A 25240-nucleotide genomic window follows, 5' to 3' on the forward strand; every position below is an offset into this window, starting at 1 on the left:
ACTAGGTGGTGGCAAAGCACCAAGCTGATCTCCCTGGGCCATGCAGCTGCTTCCCACCAGCTATCCATTTTACATTTGGTAGTGTATATATGTCAACGTTACTCTCTCACATCATCCCAGCTTATCCTTCCCACTCCCCATGTCCTCAGGTCCACTCTCTACGTCTAGGTCTTTATTCCTGCCCTGCCCCTAGGTTCGTCAGAACCATTTTTTTTTTTTTAGATTCCAGATATATGTGTTAGCATATGGTATTTGTTTTTCTCTTTCTGATTTACTTCACTCTGTATGACAGACTCTAGGTCCATCCACCTCACTACAAATAACTCAATTTCATTTCTTTTTATGGCTGAGTAATATTCCATTGTATATATGTGCCACATCTTCTTTATCCATTCATCTGTCGATGGACACTTAGGTCGCTTCCCTGTCCTGGCTATTGTAAATAGTGCTGCAGTGAACATTGTAGTACATAACTCTTTTTGAATTATGGTTTTCTCAGGGTATATGCCCAGGCGTGGGATTGCTGGGTCATATGGTAGTTCTATTTTTAGTTTTTTAAGGAACCGCCATACTGTTCTCCATAGTGGCTGTATCAATTTACATTCCCACCAACAGTGCAAGAGGGTTCCCTTTTCTCCAACCCTCTCCAGCATTTATTGTTTGTAGATTTTTTGATGATGGCCATTCTGACCAGTGTGAGGTGACTCTCATTGTAGTTTTGATTTGCATTTATCTAATGATTAGTGATGTTGAGCATCTTTTCATGTGTTTGTTGGCAATCTGTATATCTTCTTTGGAGAAATGTCTATTTAGGTCTTCTGCCCATTTTGGGATTGAGTTGTTTGTTTTTTAGATATTGAGCTGCATGAGCTGCTTGTATATTTTGGAGATTAATCCTTTGTCAGTTGCTTCGTTTGCAAATCCAAATATTTGGAAATTTTTAAAACTCACTTCTAAATAATCAGTGGGTCAAAGAAAAATCAAAAGGAGAATTAGAAAACTGAATTGAATGAAAATGAAAATATAACATATCAAATCTGTGATATACAGTTAAAGCAGTACTCAGAGGGAAATCTGTAGCATTTTTAAACGAATATATTAGAAAAGAAATAAGGTCTCAAACCATAATCTAAGCTTCCACACTAAGAAATCAGAAAAAGAAGAGAAAATTAAAAGCACAAAGCAAACAAAAGAAAGAAAATAGTAAAGAGCAAAAATCAATGAAATAGGAAGAGAAGAACAACAGAGAAAAATAAATGAAAACAAAAGCTGGTTCTATGAAAAGATAAATCAAATAGATAATCTCCAGGCAATCTGGTTAAGAAAAAGGAAAGAATATAAAAATTACAAATATCAGGAATAAAAGAGAAGCAGGAGCCATCACTATAGATCCTACAGACCTTAAAAGAATAATAAAATATTATGAACTTTATGCCAAAAAATTCAAAAACTCAGAAGAAATGGATAAATTCTTCAAATGATTCAAACCACCAAACTTCACGATTTGGTGTCATGATTTCTAAACATTGTACTAGAGTTCCTAACCAGGGAAAAGACAAGTAAAATAAGTAAAAGGCATTCAGATTGGAAAGGAATAAATAAAACTCTGTCTACAGATAACATGACTGTCTACATTTATTTAATCTGTCTATCATGTAATTAATAGTATTGTAACCATTTTAATTTTCAGTTTTGATCACTGTGCCAAGACTACGTAAGGTGCTAACATTAAGGGAACCTAAGTAAAAGGTACTCTCTATACTATCTTTGCAACTCTTCTATAAGTCAAATTATTTCAAAACAAAAAGTTACAATGAGATGTCACTACACACTTAATAGAATGACAAATTTCCAAGACAATCTCAAGCGCTCATGAGAGTTCACAGCAACGGGAAATCTCATGCTCAGCTGGTGGGAATGCAAAATGGCACAACCACTTTGGGAAAAGGTCTGGGAGTTTCTTACACAGGTAAACATACACTTATTATATGTCCCAGCAATTCCATTCCTAGGCATTTACCCAAAAGAAATGAAAACTTATGTTCACACAAAGACCTGTAAGTGAATGTTTATAATAGCTTTATTCATAATAGCCTCAAACTATAAACAATCCAAAAGTCCATCAACTGGTAAATGGATAAACAACTGTGGTGCTTCCCCACAACAGAATACTATTCAGTAATAAAAAGAAATACACTACTGATGTATATAACAACATGGATAAATCTCAAAAACATCATACTAAGTTAAAAAAAAAAAAAAAAGACATAAAAGGCAATACTACTGTGCCAGAGTGCAGCTCAGAGACTGACAAGGGTATAGGGCTGGATAAGTTAGAAATATTCAATATCTTGATTATGGCAGTGGTTACCAGAATCAGTTGTCAAAACTCAATGAACAAAACACTTTAAAAGGGCGAATTTTACTGTATGCAAATTGTGTCTCAATAAACAGCATAAAAACAAACATAAATCTAACTGGGGCAAATATAATACATAAAAGAAATACAAATATTTAACCAAATATATGTGAAGCAATCTTGCTATTAATCAATTAGAACTATGAGATATTTCTGCTATCTTTCAAATTGGTTAAGTATTTTTAATTTTTTTTTTTACTTTTTTTCTCTTGGTGTACATACAGGTTTTTAAAATTTTTAATATACAATAGAGTCAAGTAACATCACCATAATCAGGATACAGAAGAGTTCCATCACCCCCAAAAACTCCATCATAGTTACTCCCTCTCCTCAGCTATCATCTTTGGTAACCAGTGATTTGTTCTCCATTGCTACAGTTTTGTCATTTTGAGAATGTATGTGTATGTAACCTTTACAGAAGGGCTTCTTTCCCTTAAGACTTCCCTTGAGCGTCTTCCAAATTGTTTTGTGCATCAATAATTCATTCTTTCTTACTGTTGAGTAGCATCCCATCATGTGAATGTTCCACAGTTGTTTATCCATTCACCCATTGAAACACGTTAGAATATACTAAGTTTTTTTACGGGAACTCGAATAAGGAATTTTAATGAATAAAGAACTGAGAAAAGAAACAGATTTTAAGTGTAGTACAAGTAATCAAAACGAGAGGTATTTACTCTAAAAGGGTTGATGCTATGTTAAAATTGTATGAGTAACAGATTTTGATATTTTATTAATAACTAGTTTACCTTATAAAGAGATCTTTCTTAGAGAGCTAAGATAATGGTGAACATTCAATTTCTTTAATTTGTTTGTAATAAAAGATCAAAGATGAAACAGGAGTAATTAGAAAAGGCAGCAGCTGAATTAAAGTTACCCAACATAACCCCTGTTATATGGTCTTGGCCATCTCATGAAATAAAGCAAAACACTGAACTTTACTACATATTTTAAATAGAAAAATTATGTTCCCTCTCTCTCTAAAATATAACAGCCACATACAAAACAAACTGATATTCTTTAAGTGATGAGTTTACTGGCTTTGAAAATACCATTAAAAAAAGAGTTCCACTGCATTTGATAAAACAGCACACCTTTTTTATTTCATGGCATGACTGTAGCATTAAATAAGCAAACTAAACATTACAACTAAAAGTAAACATCTCAGAAAAGTTTGCTCCATTCCTGTTAGGTCAAGCAATTCTAAAACAGTATTTTATAATTCAATAACAAACACTTATCCTACTCACTTCTACCCATTAAACACACACAAAACACTGTAATTGTATTGTCTGAACTGGAAATAATCTTAGAGCAAGCTGGAAACTTCTAGGAAATTATTCCAGTGTTTCCCAAAGTTTCTGTTGCATAAATAAGCACTTCCTTCGTGGTAACTGTTATGTTTCTATCAATTTACAATTTAAATTTAATAGCAAAGACTGGGTAGATGCTTATCAATCTCATGTCCTCCTCCTGGGTATAAAGAAACCAAAACTTCCCAGCCTCCCAAGCAGTTACTTTAGAACCTTATAACTAGGTCTGAACAATGGAACAAAGACAAAAGTTATATTCCTCCACTTTCAGGCCAGGCCCCAACAAAATTCTCAACTTGTTCTCCCACCCTCTGGACCACATCTGTGCAGCTAGAAATAAAGGACTCCAAAATGGTGGAATGACACAATGGAAGGGGCCCACATTCCCAAGTCACCTCTTGGAGGAGAACCACCCAAACAGCATCAGAATGTGACTTAAGTGAGAAGTAAACTTACACTGCCTTAAGCCTTAAGCCTCTGAGAAATGGGAGTTCTTTGTTAGAGCACTTTTCGTTAAATGCCTTTACTTTCAAAGGAAATGTTATAGTACTATCCATTAATGGAAAACCAGTGTTTTTCTAATTTATATTCAAATAAACATTTAACTTCTATGCTTATCTATGCATCACCTAAAATCATCTCATCTATAAAGAGAGAGTAAGAGTTCTAGTCTTCAAATTTGTGAGGAAAGTATTTATGAGGTGAAGAAAGGAAAGGAATAAATTCTTTGGAAAAGAAAAGAATTATCTCATTAATTTAAGTGGGCCGCAAATGTATCTTTTTTAAAAAGCCATCTTTAAAAAAAAAAAAAGAAAAGCCATCTTTAACGAAGAATCAAAGGCATAATACTTAAGAACTCTAATAGCTCAGTACCCCTCAAAATCTTCTGATTGCATCTCTCAGCTATCCCTACAACAAAGCACAAACCCAAAGAATGTGAAATTTACATTTTTACCATTTTAATGGGTTTCTAATTATTCATTTCTCATTTCCAATTAAACAATTTTAAAAAACCCATTATCTTTCTCTGCTTTTATTCTAAGCTAAAAGCTAATCAGAGGGGCTTCCCTGGTGGCGCAGTGGTTGGGAGTCTACCTGCCAATGCAGGGGATGTGGGTTCGAGCCCTGGTCTGGGAAGATCCCACATGCTGCGGAGCGACTAGGCCCGTGAGCCACAATTGCTGAGCCTGCGCGTCTGGAGCCTGTGCTCTGCAACAAGAGAGGCCGCGATGGTGAGAGGCCCGTGCACCGCGATGAAGAGTGGCCGCCGCTTGCCGCAACTGGAGAAAGCCCTCGCACAGAAACGAAGACCCAACACAGCCATAAATAAGTTAATTAATTAATTAATTAATTAATTAAAAATTTAAAAAGTGGTGTTCTAAAATTAAAAAAAAAAAAAGCTAATCAGAGACCATTCCAATATATATATAACAAGTTATATAAAGCATCTTTTCAAAGTGCTTGTTGTGTGATTTCTAGATGGAACATTTTTAAGAGTACATAATTGAAAGATAAATCAATATAATTCTGCAATCTGCCAAAACTTTCTGAGGCCAGGTCTTTGTCAAAGGAGTCTCTGCATTGTGCAAGTACATAACATCCCACCACTACACCAGATCACTTATTTTAAAGACATCTTACTAGTTTAAAAAAAAAAAATTGCAATAAGCGTTTTATTATTTTTACTAGAAAACTTTAAAAAATTCTAACTACTAGTTTGGGTAAAAACTTGCCAACATGAACTTTTCTCTGCAACTGAGTTATTATCATTGGAGGGTGAAAAATTTGTAATAAAATGAATAGTAATCTGAAGAAGAAAGGCTTTTTAACCTGTTATTATGCTTACTATCAAAATACCTCTTTTGCATTAAGCTGTACAAAAAGAGACCTTGCCTTACAGACTATGATTCCCACTTTTTTCTACTCCCCATTCTTTTAAAAAGTTAAACTTAGTTTCTCTTAAAAACAACAAATCAATGGAAATAACATACTTATCAGATTTCCTTTTGCATCTCTCAGAGGAGCACCACCTCCACCTTTCCCCCAGGGGTTATAACTTCTCATTTCAGCTTCTAATTTAGCTTCATATTCTTCTTTTTCTTCTCGTTCTTTCTTTCTTCTTTCTTCTCTTTCTCGAATCTTAACAACATTAAGAAACATTCGTAATAAGTGCTGACAAGTATTCTGATACAAAAAGTTAGTTTTAATATCAGATTTTATTTTTCTTATTAGAGATAAAACTGGATTTTTTTTTCAGTATACTTCACTATAAAATTTAACATCACAAATATAATTAAAAGCAATTTAAGGGGCTTCCCTGATGGCGCAGTGGTTAAGAATCCGCCTGCCAATGCAGGGCACACGGGTTCGAGCCCTGGTCCAGGAAGATCCCACATGCCGCGGAGCAACTAAGCCGGTGCACTACAACTACTGAGCCTGTGCTCTAGAGCCCGCGAGCCACAACTACTGAGCCCATATGCCACAACTACTGAAGCCCGCACGCCTAGAGCCCATGCTCCGCAGCAAGAGAAGCCACCGCAATGAGAAGCCTGGGCACCACAACGAAGAGTAGCCCCTGCTCGCCGCAACTAGAGAAAGCCCACATGCAGCAACAAAGACCCAATGCAGCCAAAAATAAAATAAATAAAATAAATTTATAAAAACAATTTTAAAACACTTTGATAGCTGGAATATATAGCTGCTACTCCCTCGCATCATGTCACTTGAGTCCTTTCCAGCCACTGGTGCCACTTTGGACTAAACCAACCCCATCTTCCCACCCCCCAGCTTCATTCCCTCCCTAACCTCACCAGTTTCATGGGGACCAACAGAATCTCCCTACTTCCTTTTTTCATCTACCCTTTCATGGGATCTGGCCAGCAACAAACTACTCCTCACACCTCATGAGATCTGGGCCAACTACTTTCTATACCTCACCAGACCTACTCTACTCTGGGCAAACTCCATTCCCAAAATTCAAAGCTGTTGAAGGTTCAAAGCTCTCTGGAGAATGTTGGGCTATTTAAGTATACTTTATGAAAGCATAAAAAACAAATACAGTCTTAACAGCATCAAGTATAAGCACAGGGTTGGTCTCTAAAGACATAAATAGGCAATGAATAAAGATCTACATTTTAGAAAGTTACTTTTAAAATCATAACCATATGCATGGAAAATTTAAGCAACTACTCCAGAAAGGCCAAGGAAGTTATCACATACATAAAATAATATTCTAGAGTTAGGAAAGCTGGTTTTGTCGGTGGTGTTTTTAATATGCTCATTTGAAAACAGACAGATAAATGCAGTCTTTTGTTTGTAGAATCATAACACACAAAAAAATAATGTTGGTAATTCTATAATTTAAAAAAATCCACCTTCCAAGGAGGTTGCCCAACGTAAAAAACTGAACAAAAAAACTGAGCTTTAGAAGAAATCCAAGTGAAACTTTGTAGAAAAGTACCTCAGGTGAATATATACCTAGAGTTCCAGGGTCCTCTCTGGAGGAGATATGAGTATTCCCCTCAAAAAACCCATACATCTAATACAGTTATTCTTTTTTTTTTTGTAAGCTATTAATTTTTTATTATTATTATTTATTTATTTATTTTTGGCTGCGTTGGGTCTTCGTTGCCACGCACGGGCTTTCTCTAGTTGCGGTGAGCGGGGGCTACTCTTCGTTGTGGTATGCGGGCTTCTCATTGCAGTGGCTTCTCTTGTTGCAGAGCACGGGCTCTAGGTGCGCAGGCTTCAGGAGTTGTGGCACACGGGCTCAGTAGTTGTGGCTCGTGGGCTCTAGAGCGCAAGCTCAGTAGTTGTGACGCACGGGCTTAGTTGCTCCACGGCATGTGGGATCTTCCCAGACCAGGGCTCGAACCCGTGTGCCCTGCATTGGTAGGTGGATTCTTAACCACTGCGCCACCAGGGAAGTCCCTGATACAGTTACTCTTAAGTAAACTCTCTCCAAACATTACAAACCACAACAGAACATTATCCTCCTCCCTAAGCATTCTACCTCTTTTTTCCCTACGCTCAGTTCACAGCCTCATTATTCTCTCAGATTACAACACTCAGAATCATCTTCAAGCCCTCTGTTCTTTCCTCACTCCCTAAATCTAAGCCCTATCAATGGAACCCCAGAACTGTCTCTTGGATGCCCTCTCCATCTTCCCCACCTGGTTCAGGGCCTTGTTACCTTCTGGCTGGACTACCTCAATAGTTTACTAAAAGGTTTCTCTGCCACATCTCTTTCCCAACCGTCCATATCACAACCAGATATCTTCCTAAAAGCCACATCTACTCATATCAACTATTTCTTTCACTCTTTGGCTTAAAATGTCCTCCCTTTGGCTACTGATAACAAGATGAAACTGAAAACCCCTTATTAGCTATCCTTCACAATCCAGCACAATCTAACACTCCAGCCCCTTCTCGACTACATCAATTCCATTCCCTGAATACACCAGGAATTTCACATTTATTCACTGTATAACATGCAACTCAAATATCATCAACCATGTGAAGCCCTCCTAACAGCCCAGGCAATTATTCTCCCTATCCCATGCATTCCAGTCTACCTACATCAAACCTTATCACACTGAATTATAAATGAATGGAATTTGTTCTCCTCCGCCACACTCTGAGTTTTAATGGACCACTGAACTAACACATAAGATGTTTAACATTAGATGAACGAACAAACGAATGAATTAAAAAATGAATGAATACCTGCTGCTGCAAAGCTTCTTGGTAAGACTGAAGTGACTGTTTTGAAGGCTTTGGTTTATCTTCAAAAAACAATCCTGAATTTATTGCTCGATCGCTTGTAATTTTCAGTTCATTCTGTCCAACCGTACTCCTACATCAAATACACAATAATCCAGATTCATTTATAACAAAACAAGAAGAAAATGCAACACGCCTTTGAAATAGCATGGCATTTAAGTACATTTAAAATAGGGAAAGAATTTCTCTATAGTTCAAAGAGAAATCCTTAAGTAAATGACCCCTATCTCTGCTTTCACAATCAATGGAACTTTCAAATTTACTGAATCTACTTCTTGACGTAGGTGGCAGTTACATGCAAGTAAAACTTTCACATACAAGTAAAAACAGTTTGTGATAATTCATCAAGCAATATACGTATTACTTACACACTTTTCTGAATGCAGTGGAAGTCCCTCTACTAATACCATAACTAATGACTTACTTAATAAATTTGCTCCAAAATAAAGTATTGAAAATAACTTCCTAGCCATTTCAAGAATAAAACAATATAAATACAGTAAAGAGTCTGACTATCCCAAATAAATTTAAAATTTTAAAAAACTTACAAGGAATCAAAAAAAATTTTTTAACATATTACAGTAATATAAACCTCAAGGAATAAAGTACTATTTGTTTACAATACATGTTAAAATACAGGAATATAGCCACTTCGAAGAAAACAATATATTTAAAATATCTTTATTATAAAAGATAAACTCAAATATTATTTTTAAAATAAAACTATACTAATAAAAAAGAGACTACAAAAGGCTCCTATCTCCGAAAACAACATCATCACCTTTTTTTTTTTTGATGGCAGAAATAAAATGTGTGCTTTATTGTTTGGGGGATTTTCTAAAATTTATTTTTTATTTTTTATACAATTTTAAAGGTTACTTTCCATTTAGTTATTACAAAATATTGGCTATATTCCCCATGTTGTACAATATATCCTTGAGCTTATCTTACACCCAAAAGTTTGTCCCTCCCCATTGGTAACCACTGGTTTGCTCTCTGTATCTGTGAGTCTTCTTCTTTTTTGTTATATTCACTAGTTTGTTGTATTTTTTAGATTCCACATACAAATGATATCATACAGTATTTGTCTTTCTCTGACTTATTTCACTTAGCATAATGCCCTCCAAGTTCATCCATGTTGCTGCAAATGGCAGAATTTTGTTCTTTTTTTACGGCTGAGTAGTATTCCATTGTGTATATAAATCTCAACTTCTTTATCCATTCATCTGTTGATGGACATTTAGGTTGCTTCCATATCTTGGCAACTGTAAGTAATGCTGCTATGAACAATCGGGTGCATGTATCTTTTCGAATTAGTGTTTTTGTTTTTTTCAGATATATACCCAGGAGTGGAATTGCTGAATAATACAGTAGTTCTATTTTTAGTTTTTTGAGAAACCTCCATATTGTTTTCCACAGTGGCTGCACCAATTTACATTCCTACCAACAATGTACGAGGGTTCCCTTTTCTCCACAGCCTCACCAACATTTGTTAGTTGTGTTCTTTTTGATGACCATCCTGACAGGATTGAGGTGATATCTCATTTTGGCTTTAATTTGCATTTCTCTGATGCTTAGCGATGTTAAGCATCTTTTCATTTGCCTGTTGGCCCTGTGCACATCCTGTTTGGAGAAATGTCTATTCAGGTCTTCTGCCCATTTTTTAATCGGGTTGTTTGTTTTTTTGATGTTGAGTTGTATGAACTGTTTATATATTTTGGATATTAACTCCTTATCGGTCACATCATTTGCAAATATTTTCTCCCATTCAGTAGCCTGTCTTTTCCTTTTGTCGATGGTTTCCTTTGCTGTGCAAAAGCTTTTAAGTTTAATTAAGTTCCATTTATTTATTTTTTGCTTTAATTTCCTTTGCTTTAGGAAATGGATCAAAAAATTGTTGCTACAATTTATGTCAAAGAGTGTTCTATGTTTTCTTTGAGGAGTTTTATGGTTTCTGGTCTTACATTTAGGTCTTTAATCTACTGTGAGTTTATTTTTGTATATGGTGTTAGAGGACATTCTAGTATACGCCTAGGAGTGGAACTGCAGTGTTGTATGGTAAGTAGACATTTAACATTTTAAGAAATTACCATTTCCTGCAACTGCTTTTTATACACTAATTTTGTGTTCAGCAATTCTGCTAACACTCCTATTAATTCTGTATTTTATCTGTACATTCTTTTGCAAATAATATCAGTTTTCTCTCTTCTTTTCTAATCCTTGTACCTATCTTCCTTCCTTTTTTTCTTATTTTTGACCTTGCTACAATTATTGACCCCTAAAAGTAATGACAATAATTATACCAGTCATTATTATCAATCTCAAAAAGAATATTTTAAACATTTCACCATTAAGTAAAATATATGATGTAGGTTTTTCATGTTTATACTTTCTCAGTGTAAGCAGGTCTCCCTCTAATATACTGACATACTGAATTTTATTAATGCTTTCTCTGTATCTGTTGAGATAACCATATAGCTTTTTTCTTTGTTCTCTTAATATGATGTATTACAGTAATTGATTTTACCATAATGTTGATATCTAACACCAATTAGCATTTAGTATATATCAGACACGGTTCTAGATGCTTTACATATTTTAATTCATTCAATCCTCAGAATAACCCTATGAGTTGATACCATTATTATCCCAATTAACAAACCAGAAATAAAACTTAAGAAACTTGCCTTAAGCTGATTAGTAAAACCTGGATTCAAACCAAGGCACTCTGCCTGCAAAGCCTACACTCTTAGTTGATATGAAATACTAAGTTTATTCATCCTACTTTCCAGAATAATTGCAATTTGGGATGAAATATCCTTTTCTACATTATGAGGTTCAATTTTAGGATTCTTCTATCTGTGAGTGAAACTAGCCTATAACTTCCTGTTCTCATATTGGCCTTGTCAGGTTTGAGTATCAGGAGTATCATAGTCTCAGTAGCAGTGTGAATTTGATACTCTGTATTAGTTTGTGTAAGATTAATTTTTTTCCTTGAATGTCTGGTGTAATTCACCAGTCCATCTAGATGCAGAGTTTATTTTGTGGGATGATTTGAAACTTGTGACCCCTAAATTTTTAAACAGTTTTGATATTATCCATGTTTTTTATTACTTCTTATCAGTTTTATTAAGTTAAAAATTTTTTTTTAATTTTTATTTATTTATTTATTTATTTTTGGCTGTGTTGGGTCTTCGTTTCTGTGCGAGGGCTTTCTCCAGTTGCGGCGAGCGGGGGCCATTCTTCAGCGCGGTGCACGGGCCGTTCACTATCGCGGTCTCCCGTTGCGGAGCACAGGTTCCAGATGTGCAGGCTCAGCAGCTGTGGCTCACGGGCCCAGTCGCTCCGCGGCATGTGGGATCCTCCCAGACCAGGGCTCAAACCCGCATCCCCCACATTGGCAGGCAGACTCCCAACCACTGCGCCACCAGGGAAGCCCAAGTTAAATTTTAATAGGAATTTTTCTTCACTTAAATTTCCAAATTCACTGTCATAAACTTGTTCATAATATATTTTTATTGTCTTTTTAAGGTTAACTACAACTAAAGTGACAATTTTTTTTATTCCTAATATTTCTTATTTATACCTTTCACTTTTGTTTTTTTTTTTTCCTTGACCAACATCAGTAGAGAATTATCTATTTTAATAGTCTTTTCAAAGAACTAACTTTAGACTCTGTTGATCCTCAGTATTATATATTTCTATTTCATTTATTTCTCTTCTTTATTATTTCTTTCCTTGCTTCTTTGGGTTTACTTTGCTATTCTCTCACTTTTTAGATGCCTGATAATTATTTTAATTTTCACCCTTTTTACATATTTTCTAATTTGTTCCCTGTTTTCTAATTTCCAATATATCGAGGGTTTGTTATTTTAAAAATTGATTTCCACTTTAAATGGTCCATAGGATATGAGTCTACCAAAATTTACTGAGACTTCCTTTAAGGACTAGGATGTGGTAAGTTTTATAAATACTCTTGTGAGATTAGTAAAAATAGACATTCTCAAGTTTGAGGTGGATTTCTATACATTTCCACTAAAACAAGCTTGTTAATTATGTTAAGTAAATTATTCTCTAACTTTATTATTTTCTGCTTTATCTAACACTTATAAAAAGAAGTAATAAAGTCTCACATTAGGATTCTATATTTGTCAACTTTTACCTGCAGTTCTTTAAATTTTTGCTTTATGAATTTTGAGATGATGTTTTCAGGTGCATAAAAATTTCTGTCACATTATCCTGCTAAAATGAACCTCTATTCTTTATAAATGGATCCTCTTTGTCTCAAACAAATCTTTATGACTGAAAAATCCATCTCATCTAATGTTACTATAGCTAAACAAATTTTAGTATAATTCATATTCTCCTAGTATATCTGTACCCTTTAACTTTCAACTTTTCTATACCACTTGCTCAAGTATATCTTATAAGTAACATGTACCTGGATTTTGCTTTTGCAACTAGTATGACAAGCTTTCTCTCTGACCTAGATACTTTACCATTTACTAACATCAAATTTAATTTTGCCATTTAATTTGGACTTACAATCAGATTAAATAGGCTCCTTAAACCTTTCAATGTTTTTTTGTTCTCTCTTTTTTTTGCCTCCTTTTGGATTTTTTTTTTCCTCTAGCACATTAGTAAGTTGCACCTTTTGTCCATATATTTTTAGCGGTTATCCTAGAAATATAACACCCATACATAACTTACCAAAGACTAAAGCTATTCAAAATCTTTACCATGTTCACAAATGATACAAAGATTTTTAAACACATTAACTCCATCTAACCCCATCCAAATTACATGCTATTCCTATTAATTATTCTTAATTTTACTTACTTTTAAACCCATTATAATTTTACCATATATAATATTTATTTAATTCCATCTACGTATTTACCACATTTTTTTCTTTCTACTGTTTCATGTAACGCAGACCTCCCCTATGTGACCTTCCTTCTGCATTTAGAATTGTACTTACTAAGGGTCTGCTAGTGGCAAATTCAGCTGTTTCTCTTAAAATATTTTTATTTCAATCTCATTCATTTTATTTCAATCTCATTCATGAAAAATAACTTTGCTGAGTATAAAATCATCTCAACAAATTGACAGTATCTATAGTTATCTTCTGAATTCCTTCCTAGAGTTCATTTGAAAGTAATGTCTTCTCTTTCTGGCTGATTTTAAGTTCCTCTGTATTTCATTTATGTTCTAAAGTTTTACTGTGACTGTCTTGGTATGAAATTCTTTTATTTCTCCTGTTTGAGAGGTATTAGGCTTCTAGAATCTATGGATTAGGACCTTTAATCAATTGTAGAAAATTTTAAGATATCATCTCTTCAAATACTTCTTCCATCTCATTCTCTCTCTTCTTCTAGAATTCCAATTAGTTACACTTAAACCTTTATAGTGCCATAATTTTTACTCCCTTTTTCATATTTTCCATGTCTTTTTCTCCCTGTTCTGGCTGAATTTCTTCAGCTCTACTAGTTCAGAGGTTCTCAAACTTTAGTGTACATTAGAATCACCAGGAAAGCTTATTGAACACAAGTTGTTGGGCCCCAGCATAGAGTTTCTGATTCATAGGTAGGATGGGGCTTGAGAGTTTGCATTTCCAACATGTTCCCATAATGCTGCTACTCTGGGGACCACATTTGAAAACCACTGTTCCAACTTATTAATTCTCACTTTGGGTATGTCAAATCTGCTATTAAGGCCCATCCATTGAGTTACTACTCTCAATTATTTAAAATTCTTACTAAAATATCTAGTTAATTCTATTTCAAATCTGCTATTAAGGCCCATCCATTGAGTTACTACTCTCAATTATTTAAAATTTTTACTAAAATATCTAGTTAATTCTATTTCAAATCTGTTGGTCATTCTTCATAGTTTCTTATGCCCTGGTACAAACATGATCAATATGACCATTTTATATTTTGCCTAACAATTCCTAATGTGAGGTCTCTGTCATTCTTTTATTGCAAGCCTATTCCCACTTATGGTTTATATCCTTGTAAATTTTGTGATTTCTGAATATGAACTTCACATTTTCCATGGAAAAGTATTGAAAGTCCCTAATCTTCACTTTCTATTTTACCAACTGCTTTGGGAATTTCCCTTTTTGTTACTCAGACACTGGTAGCTTCATTAATAATCTCTGTACTTTTTACCCTCCTCCATTAAACAAATTTGTATCATCCTCCTATAATTCTGTCTCTCATCAATTTTCCAATCATTTTTGCTTAAAGAGTGATATTGCTTCCACATTTCAAGAAATATATTTCTGAAAGAGTACACAAAGAAAGCACATAAAACAAAGAGCAAAGATAACCAGCATTCAAAACTAAAAATAAAGAAATGGAAAAAATACGTAAACTTATACACACTTTTCCCTTTTTTTCACTGAGTCATAGATTTTATTGATGGTATTGATGGTATACGACTAATAAAATCCCTAAAACCTTGCCCTGTTTACGGAGGCATGGGATGGGAATTGTGTCAAAGGTAAGAGGTTCTAAGTGTTGGGTAAAGTAGGAGCAATGATTCCCTAGCAACTGAAGGCTCCTCCCACCCTTCCTTTTTCTCATTTTTCCCTGGTGATCCAGGGCTCGTACTTCTTAGAAATTATACATATGAAGCTCATCAAACTCAAAGCAAAAAGACTCAGAGATCCACATCTATACACATCATAGGCAACGTACCCAAAGACAAAGAAAGAATCTCAAAAGCAGCAAGAAAATAACTCATCACATACAAGGGATCTTCAATAAGATTAACAGCTCATCAGAAACCATGAAGGCCAGCAGGCAATGAAATGACATATTCAAAGTGCTAATAGAAAAAAAAAAGTCAACCAAGAATTTTATACCCAGGAAAACTATGCCTCAAAAATAAAAGTGAAATTAGAACATTATTAAATAAAACTCAGAGAAGTCATCACTAACAGACCTGTCTTATACGAAATACTGAATGGAGCACTTCAGATTGAAATAAAGAACACTCGACAGTAACTGGAGTAAACACAAAGAAATAAAGAACACCAGTAACAATAACCACATAGGTAAAGATGAAAGATAATACAAATATGGGACTTCCCTGGTGGTGCAGTGGTTAAGAATCTGCCTACCAATACAGGGGACATGGGTTCGAGCCCTGGTCCAGGAAGATCCCACATGCCGCGGAGCAACTAAGCCCATGTGCCACAACTACTGAGCCCGTGCTCTAGAGCCCACGAGCCACAACTACTGAGCCCATGTGCCACAACTACTGAAGCCTGCATGCTTAGAGCCTGTGTTCCGCAACAAGAGAAGCCACTGCAATGAGACGCTCGTGCACCACAATGAAGAGTAGCCCTCCCTCGCCGCAACTAGAGAAAGTCCGCACACAGCAACGAAGATCCAATGCAGCCAAAAATAAATAATAAATAAATAAATTTTTAAAAATAAATTTTTTAAAAAAGATATTACGAATATGTTTTTATTTGTAACTGTATTCTTCTCTGATTTAAAAGACAACTACATAAAGCAAGGAAGGAAGGGTTATAAAATTGTGTTGAAGAGCTTAAGTGTATAAAGATACACTTTGACAACAATGGCATCAAGAAGAAGGAAAGGGAGGGAGGGTGGGAGGGAGATGCAAGAGGGAGGGGATATGGGGATATATGTATATGTATAGCTGATTCACTTCATTATAAAGCAGAAACTAACACACCATTGTAAAGCAATTATACTCCAATAAAGATGTGAAAAAAAAAAAAGATAAGGCTTGGAATGGAGTAGAATGAGCCAATTTAAAAAAAGAAAAAAGGAAGGAAAGGAATGGCATTATATTAAAGAAAATTTTTTGTATACTATTGAAATTAAATTGGTGTTAATATGAACTCAGTTCTTTTAAATTAAAATATTAATTTCAATCTGCAAGGAAACCACAAAGAACATAACACAAAAATTACACTAAAAGAAGCAAGAGAAGTAAAATGGAATGCTATATTTAACATCAAAGAAAAGGAATTAATGGAGGACCAGAGAAACAAAAAAGACATCAAATATATTTTTAAAAGATACATATATAGCAAAATGGCTGACAGAGATCCTACCTTAACAGGAATTACATTAAATGTAAATACAGGCAAAAGCTAGCAGAATTGAAGGGGGTGGGAGGTAGGATGCAAAAGTATGCTGTCTACATAGAGACACACTTTAGATTCAAAGAATACACTGAGGTTAAAACACAGAAAATTATATATCATGCAAACAGCAACTAAAAAGAACAAGAGTAGCAGTACTGTTAACAGACAAAATATATTTTAAGTCAAAAATTGTTACTAGAGACAAAGAAAGGATCTTTTATACCGATAAAGGGGTCAACTGATCAGTAAGACATAACAATTATAACCATATATGTACATAACTACAGACTCAAAACACAGGAAACAAAAACTGACAGAACTGAAGACAGAAATAAATAAATCAAAAATAATAACTGGAGACTTCAATACACTACTTCTAATAATAGAACAACTGCACAGAAGCTCAACAAGGAAACAGAAAATAAAAAACACTATAAACCAACTAGATCTAAGTCACATTGATAGAACTATCCAGCCCAAAACAGGATAACGCACATTCTTCTCAAGCGCATATGAAACATTCTCCAGCACAGACCACAGGTTAGGTCATGAAATAAGCCTCAATAAATTTAAAAGGATTGAAATAATACAAAATATGTTCTCTAACCACAATGGAATTATATTAAAAATGAGTAACAAAAGGAAATTTGGGAAATTCACAATTGTGTGGAAATTAAACAACATACTCCAAACTAACCAATGGATCAATGAACAAATCAAATGAGAAACTGAAAAATACTTTGAGATGAATAAAAATGAAAACACAATGTATAAAATTTAAGGAATGAAGCTAAAACAGTAATAAGAGGAAAATTTATAGTTGTACTTTGTATATATTAAAAAAGAAGACACTATATTAATAACCTAAACTTCCACCTTCAAAAACTAGAAAATATAAGAGCAAACTGAACCTAAAGTAAACAGAAAGAAGGAAATAAAAAGATTAGAGGAGAAATAAATGAAATGGAGACCAGAAGCACAACAGAGAAAATCAACTAAACCAATAGCTGATTCTTTGACAAGATCAACAAGATTGACAAATGTTTAGCCAGAATGAAAATAAGAAGACTAAAATTATTGAAATAAAAAAATAAAAGAAACATCACTACTGACCTTATTAAAATGAAAAAGATTGTAAGGGAATACTATGAAGAACTGTATGCCAACACATTAGATTATCTTGATGAAATGGGCAAATTCTAGAAAGACACAAACTACCAAAACTGACGCAAGAACAATATTTTAAATATGAATTAACCAATGACAAGGAAGAAGATTAAATTAGTAATCAAAAAATTACCCATAAAGAAAAGATGAAGATCAACTGGCTTCCTGGTGAATTCTACCACACTGAAAAAAGAATTAGCAACAATCCTTCACACACTATCCAAAGTAATAGAAAATGGAAGAACGCATCCAACTAATTCTATTAGGCTAGTGTCATCCTGATACCAAAATCAAACAGACATAAAAAGAAAACAAAAACCAAAGACCAGTAACACTCATGAATATAGAGATAAAAATCCTCAACAAAAAATTAGTAAAGTGAAAAATCTAGCAAGATATGTAAAGGATTATACTCCATGACCATGTGAGATTTATCACAGGAATGCAAGGTTGATTTAATATATCTGAAACCAATAAATATACTACACCACATTAACAGAATAAAGAACAAAAACCACAGGATCATCTCAATAGATGCAGAAAAAGCATTTCACAAAATTCAACTTCCAAGTTAGTAATATGTTGAAAGAATACGCTAAATACCCCTTCTTGATAAAAATAATCAACAAAGAATACAAAGGAACTTCCTCAAGCTAATAAAAGCAATTATGAAAAACCTGCAACTAACATCATACTTAATGGTTAAAGACTGAATGCCTTCCACCTAAGATCAGAATAAGATAAAAATGCCCACTCTCATAATATCTATTCAACATTGTACTGGCAGCTCTAGTCAGGGCAATTAAGCAAGAAAAAGAAATAAAAAGCATTAGATTAGAAAGGAAGAAGTAACCTCTATTAACTGATGTCATAATCATATATACAGAGGACTTCCCTGGTGGCGCAGTGGTTAAGAATCCGCCTGCCAGTGCAGGGCACACGAGTTCGAGCCCTGGTCTGGGAAGATCCCACATGCCGTGGAGCAACTAAGCCCAGGTGCCACAACTACTGAGCCTGTGCTCTAAAGCCCACGACCCACAACTACTGAAGCTTGTGAGCCTGGAGCCCGTGTTCCACAACAAGAGAAGACACCGCAATGAGAAACCCATGCACTGCAACAAAGAGTAGCCCCTGCTCACCACAACTAGAGAAAGCCCACGCGCAGCAATGAAAACCCAACACAGCCAAAAATAAATAAATAAATAAATTTATTTTTAAAAAATCATATATACAGAAAAATGCAAAGAAATGCACTAAAAACAGTAATGATAAAAAGAGTTCAGCAAAACTGCAGGATACAAGATCAATATACAAATTTCTATTGTATTTCTATAAACTAGCAATGAATAATATAAAAATGAAATTAACAACACCATCAAAAAGTATTAAATACTTTAGAATAAATTAAACAAGAGTTAAACAGTCTAAAAACCACAAAATACTGTTGAAAGAAATTTTTAAACCCCAAATAAATTAAGACATCCATGTTCATGGACTGGAGATTTAATATAGTTAAGATGTAAGACTAAATCACAAAGAAATAGAAAATCTGAATAAACCTATAACTAATAAGGAGATTGAATCCCTCAGGAGTCAAAAATCTCCTGAGAGAGTAAAGACCTGGACCTAATGGCTTCAATGATGAATTCTACCAAACATTTAAGGAAGAACACTAGTCCTTCTCGTATTTTTCCAAAAACGTGAAGAGGAGGAAACACATCCTAACTCATTCTAGGAGGCCAGCATATCCCTGATTTCAAAACAAGACAAAAACATTACAAGAAAAGAAAACTATAGACCAATATCCCTTATGACCACAGATGAAAAAATCCCCAACAAAATACTAGCAAGCCAAACATATCAGCATATTAAAAGGATTAAATACCATGGCCAAATGGGATTTATTCCTGGGATATAATGATGGTTCAACATATAAAAATTGGTCAGTATAATAGACAATATTAACAGAATGACAGGGGAAAAAAAAACAAACGACCATCTCAATTGATAAAGAAAAAGCATTTAACAGAATTTAACAACAACCTTTCATGATAAACACACTCAACAAACTAGAATTAGAAGGAAACCACCTCAACATAATAAATACCACATATGAAAAATCCAAAGTGAACATCAGACTCAATGGTGAAAGACTAAAAGCTTTTCCTCTAAGATCAGGAACAAGGCAAAGGTGCCTGCTTTCACCCTTTCTATTCAACATAGTACTGGAACTATTAGGCAAGAAAAAAATTTTTAAATCAGCCAAATTGGGCTTCCCTAGTGGTGCAGTGATTAAGAATCCACCTGCCAATGCAGGGGACACTGGTTCAAGCCCTGGTCCGGGAAGATCCCACATGCTGTGGAGCAGCTAAGCCCGTGCACCACAGCTACTGAGCCTGCCCTCTAGAGCCCAAGAGCCACAACTACTGAAGTCCACGTGCCTAGAGCCTGTGCTCCGCAACAAGAGAAGCGACCACAATGAGAAGCCCGCACACCGCAATGAAGAGCAGACCCCGCTCACTGCAACTAGAGGAAGCCCACGTGCGGCAACGAAGACCCAATACAGCCAAAAATAAATAAATAAAATAAATTTATATTTTAAAAAAAGCAGCCGAATTGGAAAGGAAGAGGTAAAATTATCTCTGTTTGCAGATGGTATGATATTATATGCAGAAAACCCTAACAATTCCACACACACACACACACACACAAAACCGTTAGCAAAATGAATTCAGCAAAGTACCAGAATACAAAGTCAACACAAAAAAATCAGTTGAATGTCTATACACAAACAATAAACAATCTGAAAAGGAAATTACAAAAACAGTTCTATTTATAATAGCATCAAAAAAACCCAGACTACTCAGGATTTAACTTAACCAAAGCGGTGAATGACTTGTACAGTGAAAATTACAAAACATTGCTGAAAGAAATTAAAGACAAACAAATGGAAACACATCTCCTGTTCATGGAATGGAAAACTTAATACTGTTAAAATGTCAAAACTACCCAAAGTGATCTAGAGATTCAATGCAAGCCCTATTAAAATCCCAGTGACCTTTTTTGCAGAAATAGAAAAACGCTTCCCCATATTTATATGGAATCTCAAGGGACCTCAAATAGCTAAAACAATTTTGAAAAAGAACAAGCTAAAGGACTCCCACTTCTTGATTTCAAAACTTACTACAGAGCTGCAGTAATCAAAACAGCATGGCACTGGCATATAGACAGACACATAGACCAACTGCATAGAACAGAAAACCCAGAAATAAATTCACACATATAAAGTCAAATGATTTTTGACAAGGGTGCCAAGACCATACAATGGGGAAAGGACAGTCTTTTCAACAAATGGTGGTGCTGGGAAAATGATATCCACATGCAAAGAATGAAGTTGGACCCTTATTTAACACTGTACACAAAAGGTAACTCAAAATCACAATCCTCAATGTAAAACCTGATAACTATAAAACTCTTAGAAGAAAACACAGGGCAAAAGCTTCACAAAGTTGGATTTGGCAATGATTTCTTATATATGACACTAAACACAGGCAAGGCAACAAAAGAAAAAATAGACAAACTGCACTTCATGAAAATTTAAAATGTGTGTGCATCTATAGTACTGCTATAGTGTCAATGGCGTAAAAAGATAATACACAGAATGGAAGAAAATATTTGCAAATCATATATCTGATAAGGGATTAATATCCAGAGTATATAGAGAACTCTTAAAACATAACAACAAAAAAATAAAGTAACCAATTCAAAAATGAGAGAAGGAATTAAAAGACATTCTCCAAAGACAGACAAATGGCCAAAAAGCAGATGAAAAGATGCTGAACATCAGTAATCATAGAGAAATAAATGCAAATCAAGACCACAATGAGATCCACCTAACCTGCCTTAGGATGGCTACTAGCAAAAAAACAGAGACTACTAAGTGTTGGTGAGAATGTGGAGAAGCTGGAACCCTTGTGCACAGTTGGTGGGAATATAAAATGGTACAGCTGCCGTGGAAAACAGTATAGTGGTTCTTCAAAAAATTAAAAATAGAATTACCATATGATCCAGCAATTCCACTTCTGAGTATATACCTAAAAGAACTGAAAGCAGAGTCTCAAAGAGATAGTTGTATACCCATATTCACAGTTGCCCATTCACAATACCTAAAATGTGGAAGCAGCCCAAGTATTCATTGGTGGATGAATGGATAATCAAAATATGGTATATACATACAATCAAATATTATTCAGCCTTATAAAGGAGATTCTGGGAAGTAAGATCCTGCAAGCTGTGTGGGGAAAAAAAAAAAAGGAAGGAAGGAAATTTTGACTTAGGTCACAACATGGATGAACCTCAAGAACATTATGGTAAGTTAAAAAAGCCAGACACAAAAGATAAATATTGTATGATTTCACTTTTATGACGTACCTAAAGTAGTCAAAATCATAGAAACAGAGAGTAGAATATGGGTGCCAGGGGCATAGGGGAGAGGGAATAGTGAATAGGTATAGAGTTTCAGTTTTGCAAGATGAAAAGAGTTCTGGAAATTGATGGTGGTGATGGTTACACAACAATATGAATGTACTTAACATCACTGAACTATACACTAAAAATGCTTAAAAATGATAAATTTTATGTTATGTGTATGTTACCATTACAAAAAATTGAAAAAAAATTAAGATGGTAATATTAAACCAATCTACAGATTCTATATAATCTCCATCAAAATCTCAACTGCCTTTTGGCAGAAACTGAGCAGCTGATCCTAAAATTCACATTGAAATACAAAGGACCTGGTATAACCAAAACAATCTTGGAAAAGAAAAACAAATTTGAAGAACTCATACTTCTCGATTTCCAAACTTCCACAGAGCTACAATTATCAAGTGATACTAACATAAGGATAGACACATAGAACAATGGAATAGAATAGAGAATCCCAAAAAGAGACCCACACAAATATGCCCGTTTTTGACAAAGGTGCAAAAGCAATTCCCAGGAAAAATAATCGTGTCAACAAATGGTGTTGGGAGCCACTGGACACTCATAAAGCAGAAGAAAAAAAAAAAAAAAAAAAGACCTTCAATCGAAATCTAACACCTTATACAAAAGATAATTCAAAATGGATCATGAACTTAAATGTAAAACTATAACTATACACACATGACTTTTCTAATGAAAGAAAGTGAGGTTATTCTTAATTTTTTAAATGTGCTTTCTATGAAACACTGACTTAAAAGCAATGCTTTGAACATACTGGTTATGTAATAATTGGAAATTAAAATAAGTTATATCTGTTCTGAAGAATAAAAGAACGCATTGAATAACACAGGTTCTATGGAAGACAAATTAATCTTGAAACAAATTATTATTTTAACTACTTACACAATAGGCTGTGCTGGCTGGTGGGTGACAGGAGCTGTAACATAAGCTGCAGGCTGTACTCCCATCATTCCTGAACCATCTTAAAAGAAAACCAACACATTTGTTTCAGAGTACCCACTTAATAACACTTTATCCCTAAAGGAAAAGTCACATACTGAAAATGTTTCCTAAGGAAAAAAATCCACATTTCCTTCTGAGTTAGGCGTTAGCAGAGAATAAGGCAAGAAAACAAAAATATTTCTTAAATCTAGATAAAAAGGAAATAACTATGAATTATAACTGAGTTTTAAAATACAGCATTTATTAAATCAATATATATATAATATTGGAATTAAGTAAAGCTGTGCTTTTTCTCATTTATATATTTTTGCTTGCACAAAAACCAATTTTCCTGATTGAACCACTGGAAAATAATGTTTACTCCACAGATAACTTACAGTAAGCAAGACTAGGATCCAACGTATTCCTGGCCCCATAAAAATAGTACGCATCATCGTAAGGAGTTCGATAGTTGGTAGCCAACGGTGGTAGTAGGGGAGGTGGAGGCAGAGCTGCAATGCTGTATCAAAAAGACAATTAGGAAATTCTTCTCATATTCCACTGCAAATTTTTTTTAAATCAAGATATTATTTTCTTACAAAAATCTTACTGAAAATCTAATTGCTGCTTTAGGAAAAGCCACCATCTTGCTTCAATCTCTTATCAAAAATTATAACTCAAAATGCAAAAAATATAAAATTTCAGAATTTAAGGTACAACACTTATTCAATCAATTAACATCTAATTCGCCACTATCTGCCAGTATTGACCAAACATGGTCTCTGTCCCTCAGGAATAATACAAAAATAAACAGCCATTACAGCAGAGTACAGTAAATGAAACAATACAAGTAGACACAGGATGCTACAGGAACATGGAGCAGGAACATTTAAATCACATAGGGAAGAGGAGAAAAGTATAAGGAAGGCTTTCTAGGAAAGGCAATGCTTCAGCCACACTACTAGAGTGAGTTAGTCACAGAGAAGAAAGATACAACATCAAGAAACGGCAAAGAGGTACAAAATGAGATTATAAATGGTTCCATTTGACTGGGAGAAAGATGTATTTTTTTAACTCTAAAAACGTATTGCTCTTTCAAAGGAATTAAACTATAATGTGAAAAAGAAACTACTTAAATATCAACAGTAAATTTCTAAGTTAATTTTCAGCATTTCATAAAGTTAAAACTTCTAAAAACCTCTACATCAGCACTTCATTAATGATTAGGAAGTATCTGTGTATTTCCACCAAGGCAATATTTTCCATTAGTTAAAATGTAAAAGGCAAATTCCTTTAGATGAACAGAAAGAAAAAGGAGGCATCCTAGAGTGTTTTCACTTTTGAGTGTATATATTAGGTTCTCCCTTGTATACTTCAAAATAATTGTGAAGAGCTGAGAAGGCATTAAAGTTCTCTTCAGTCATGAATATTTTTCATATTTACTAATCATTCAACGTGTCTAACCTTACTATCCTCACTCCATAGATAAACAAAGCAGTTGAAAAATTACTATAAAAGGGAACTGTCAATATCATTAAATCTTAAATTTTTATAGAGATTAATACAAAATTTAATCCTCACAACATCCCTATAACTGTAGATTAAAAAACATATATATATACACACACATATATAAATATCTGTTACTATTCTACTTTTTACAAATGAGAAAACTGAAGTTCAATACAAGTGTGGTCTGCCCAAAATCCAGGCAGTGAAGCCAACCATTTTAATCCCTAAATCAATGCTAAAATCATCATACCATGCTTTGTAATTCCAATCCCACCTAGTCCCTTTGAGTCAGGAAGCCATTAGATGAAACAAACAAAACACCTGATAAATACAGTAAACATGGTCCTACAATTTGTTACCAGTAAATAAAAGATAATACCAAGTCCTAAAGGAACGTATAGCCCAGAAAATATCAATGTTAAAAAGGAAAAGCACCTGATTAAATGCAATCCTACAATATCAATGTTAAAAAGGAAAAACACCTGATTA

General features: G+C 34.3%; 1 protein-coding gene across 14 annotated transcripts in view; it reads right to left on the bottom strand.

Annotated features, from left to right (window-relative positions):
- CSPP1 (centrosome and spindle pole associated protein 1) overlaps positions 1-25240 on the bottom strand; it is a 225941-nt gene that overhangs the window by 45278 nt on the left and 155423 nt on the right. For all 14 annotated transcript variants that reach the window (XM_059901811.1, XM_059901810.1, XM_059901821.1 and 11 more), the window contains 4 exons: positions 23638-23759; positions 23201-23279; positions 8458-8587; positions 5724-5871 (listed from right to left, as the gene is read on the bottom strand). In XM_059901811.1, coding sequence (XP_059757794.1) covers positions 5724-5871; positions 8458-8587; positions 23201-23279; positions 23638-23759 — 479 coding nt within the window. The remainder of the gene's footprint in view (positions 1-5723; positions 5872-8457; positions 8588-23200; positions 23280-23637; positions 23760-25240) is intronic.

The sequence above is a fragment of the Balaenoptera ricei genome, chromosome 17, assembly GCF_028023285.1.
Source record: "Balaenoptera ricei isolate mBalRic1 chromosome 17, mBalRic1.hap2, whole genome shotgun sequence".
Taxonomy (NCBI): Eukaryota; Metazoa; Chordata; class Mammalia; order Artiodactyla; family Balaenopteridae; genus Balaenoptera; species Balaenoptera ricei.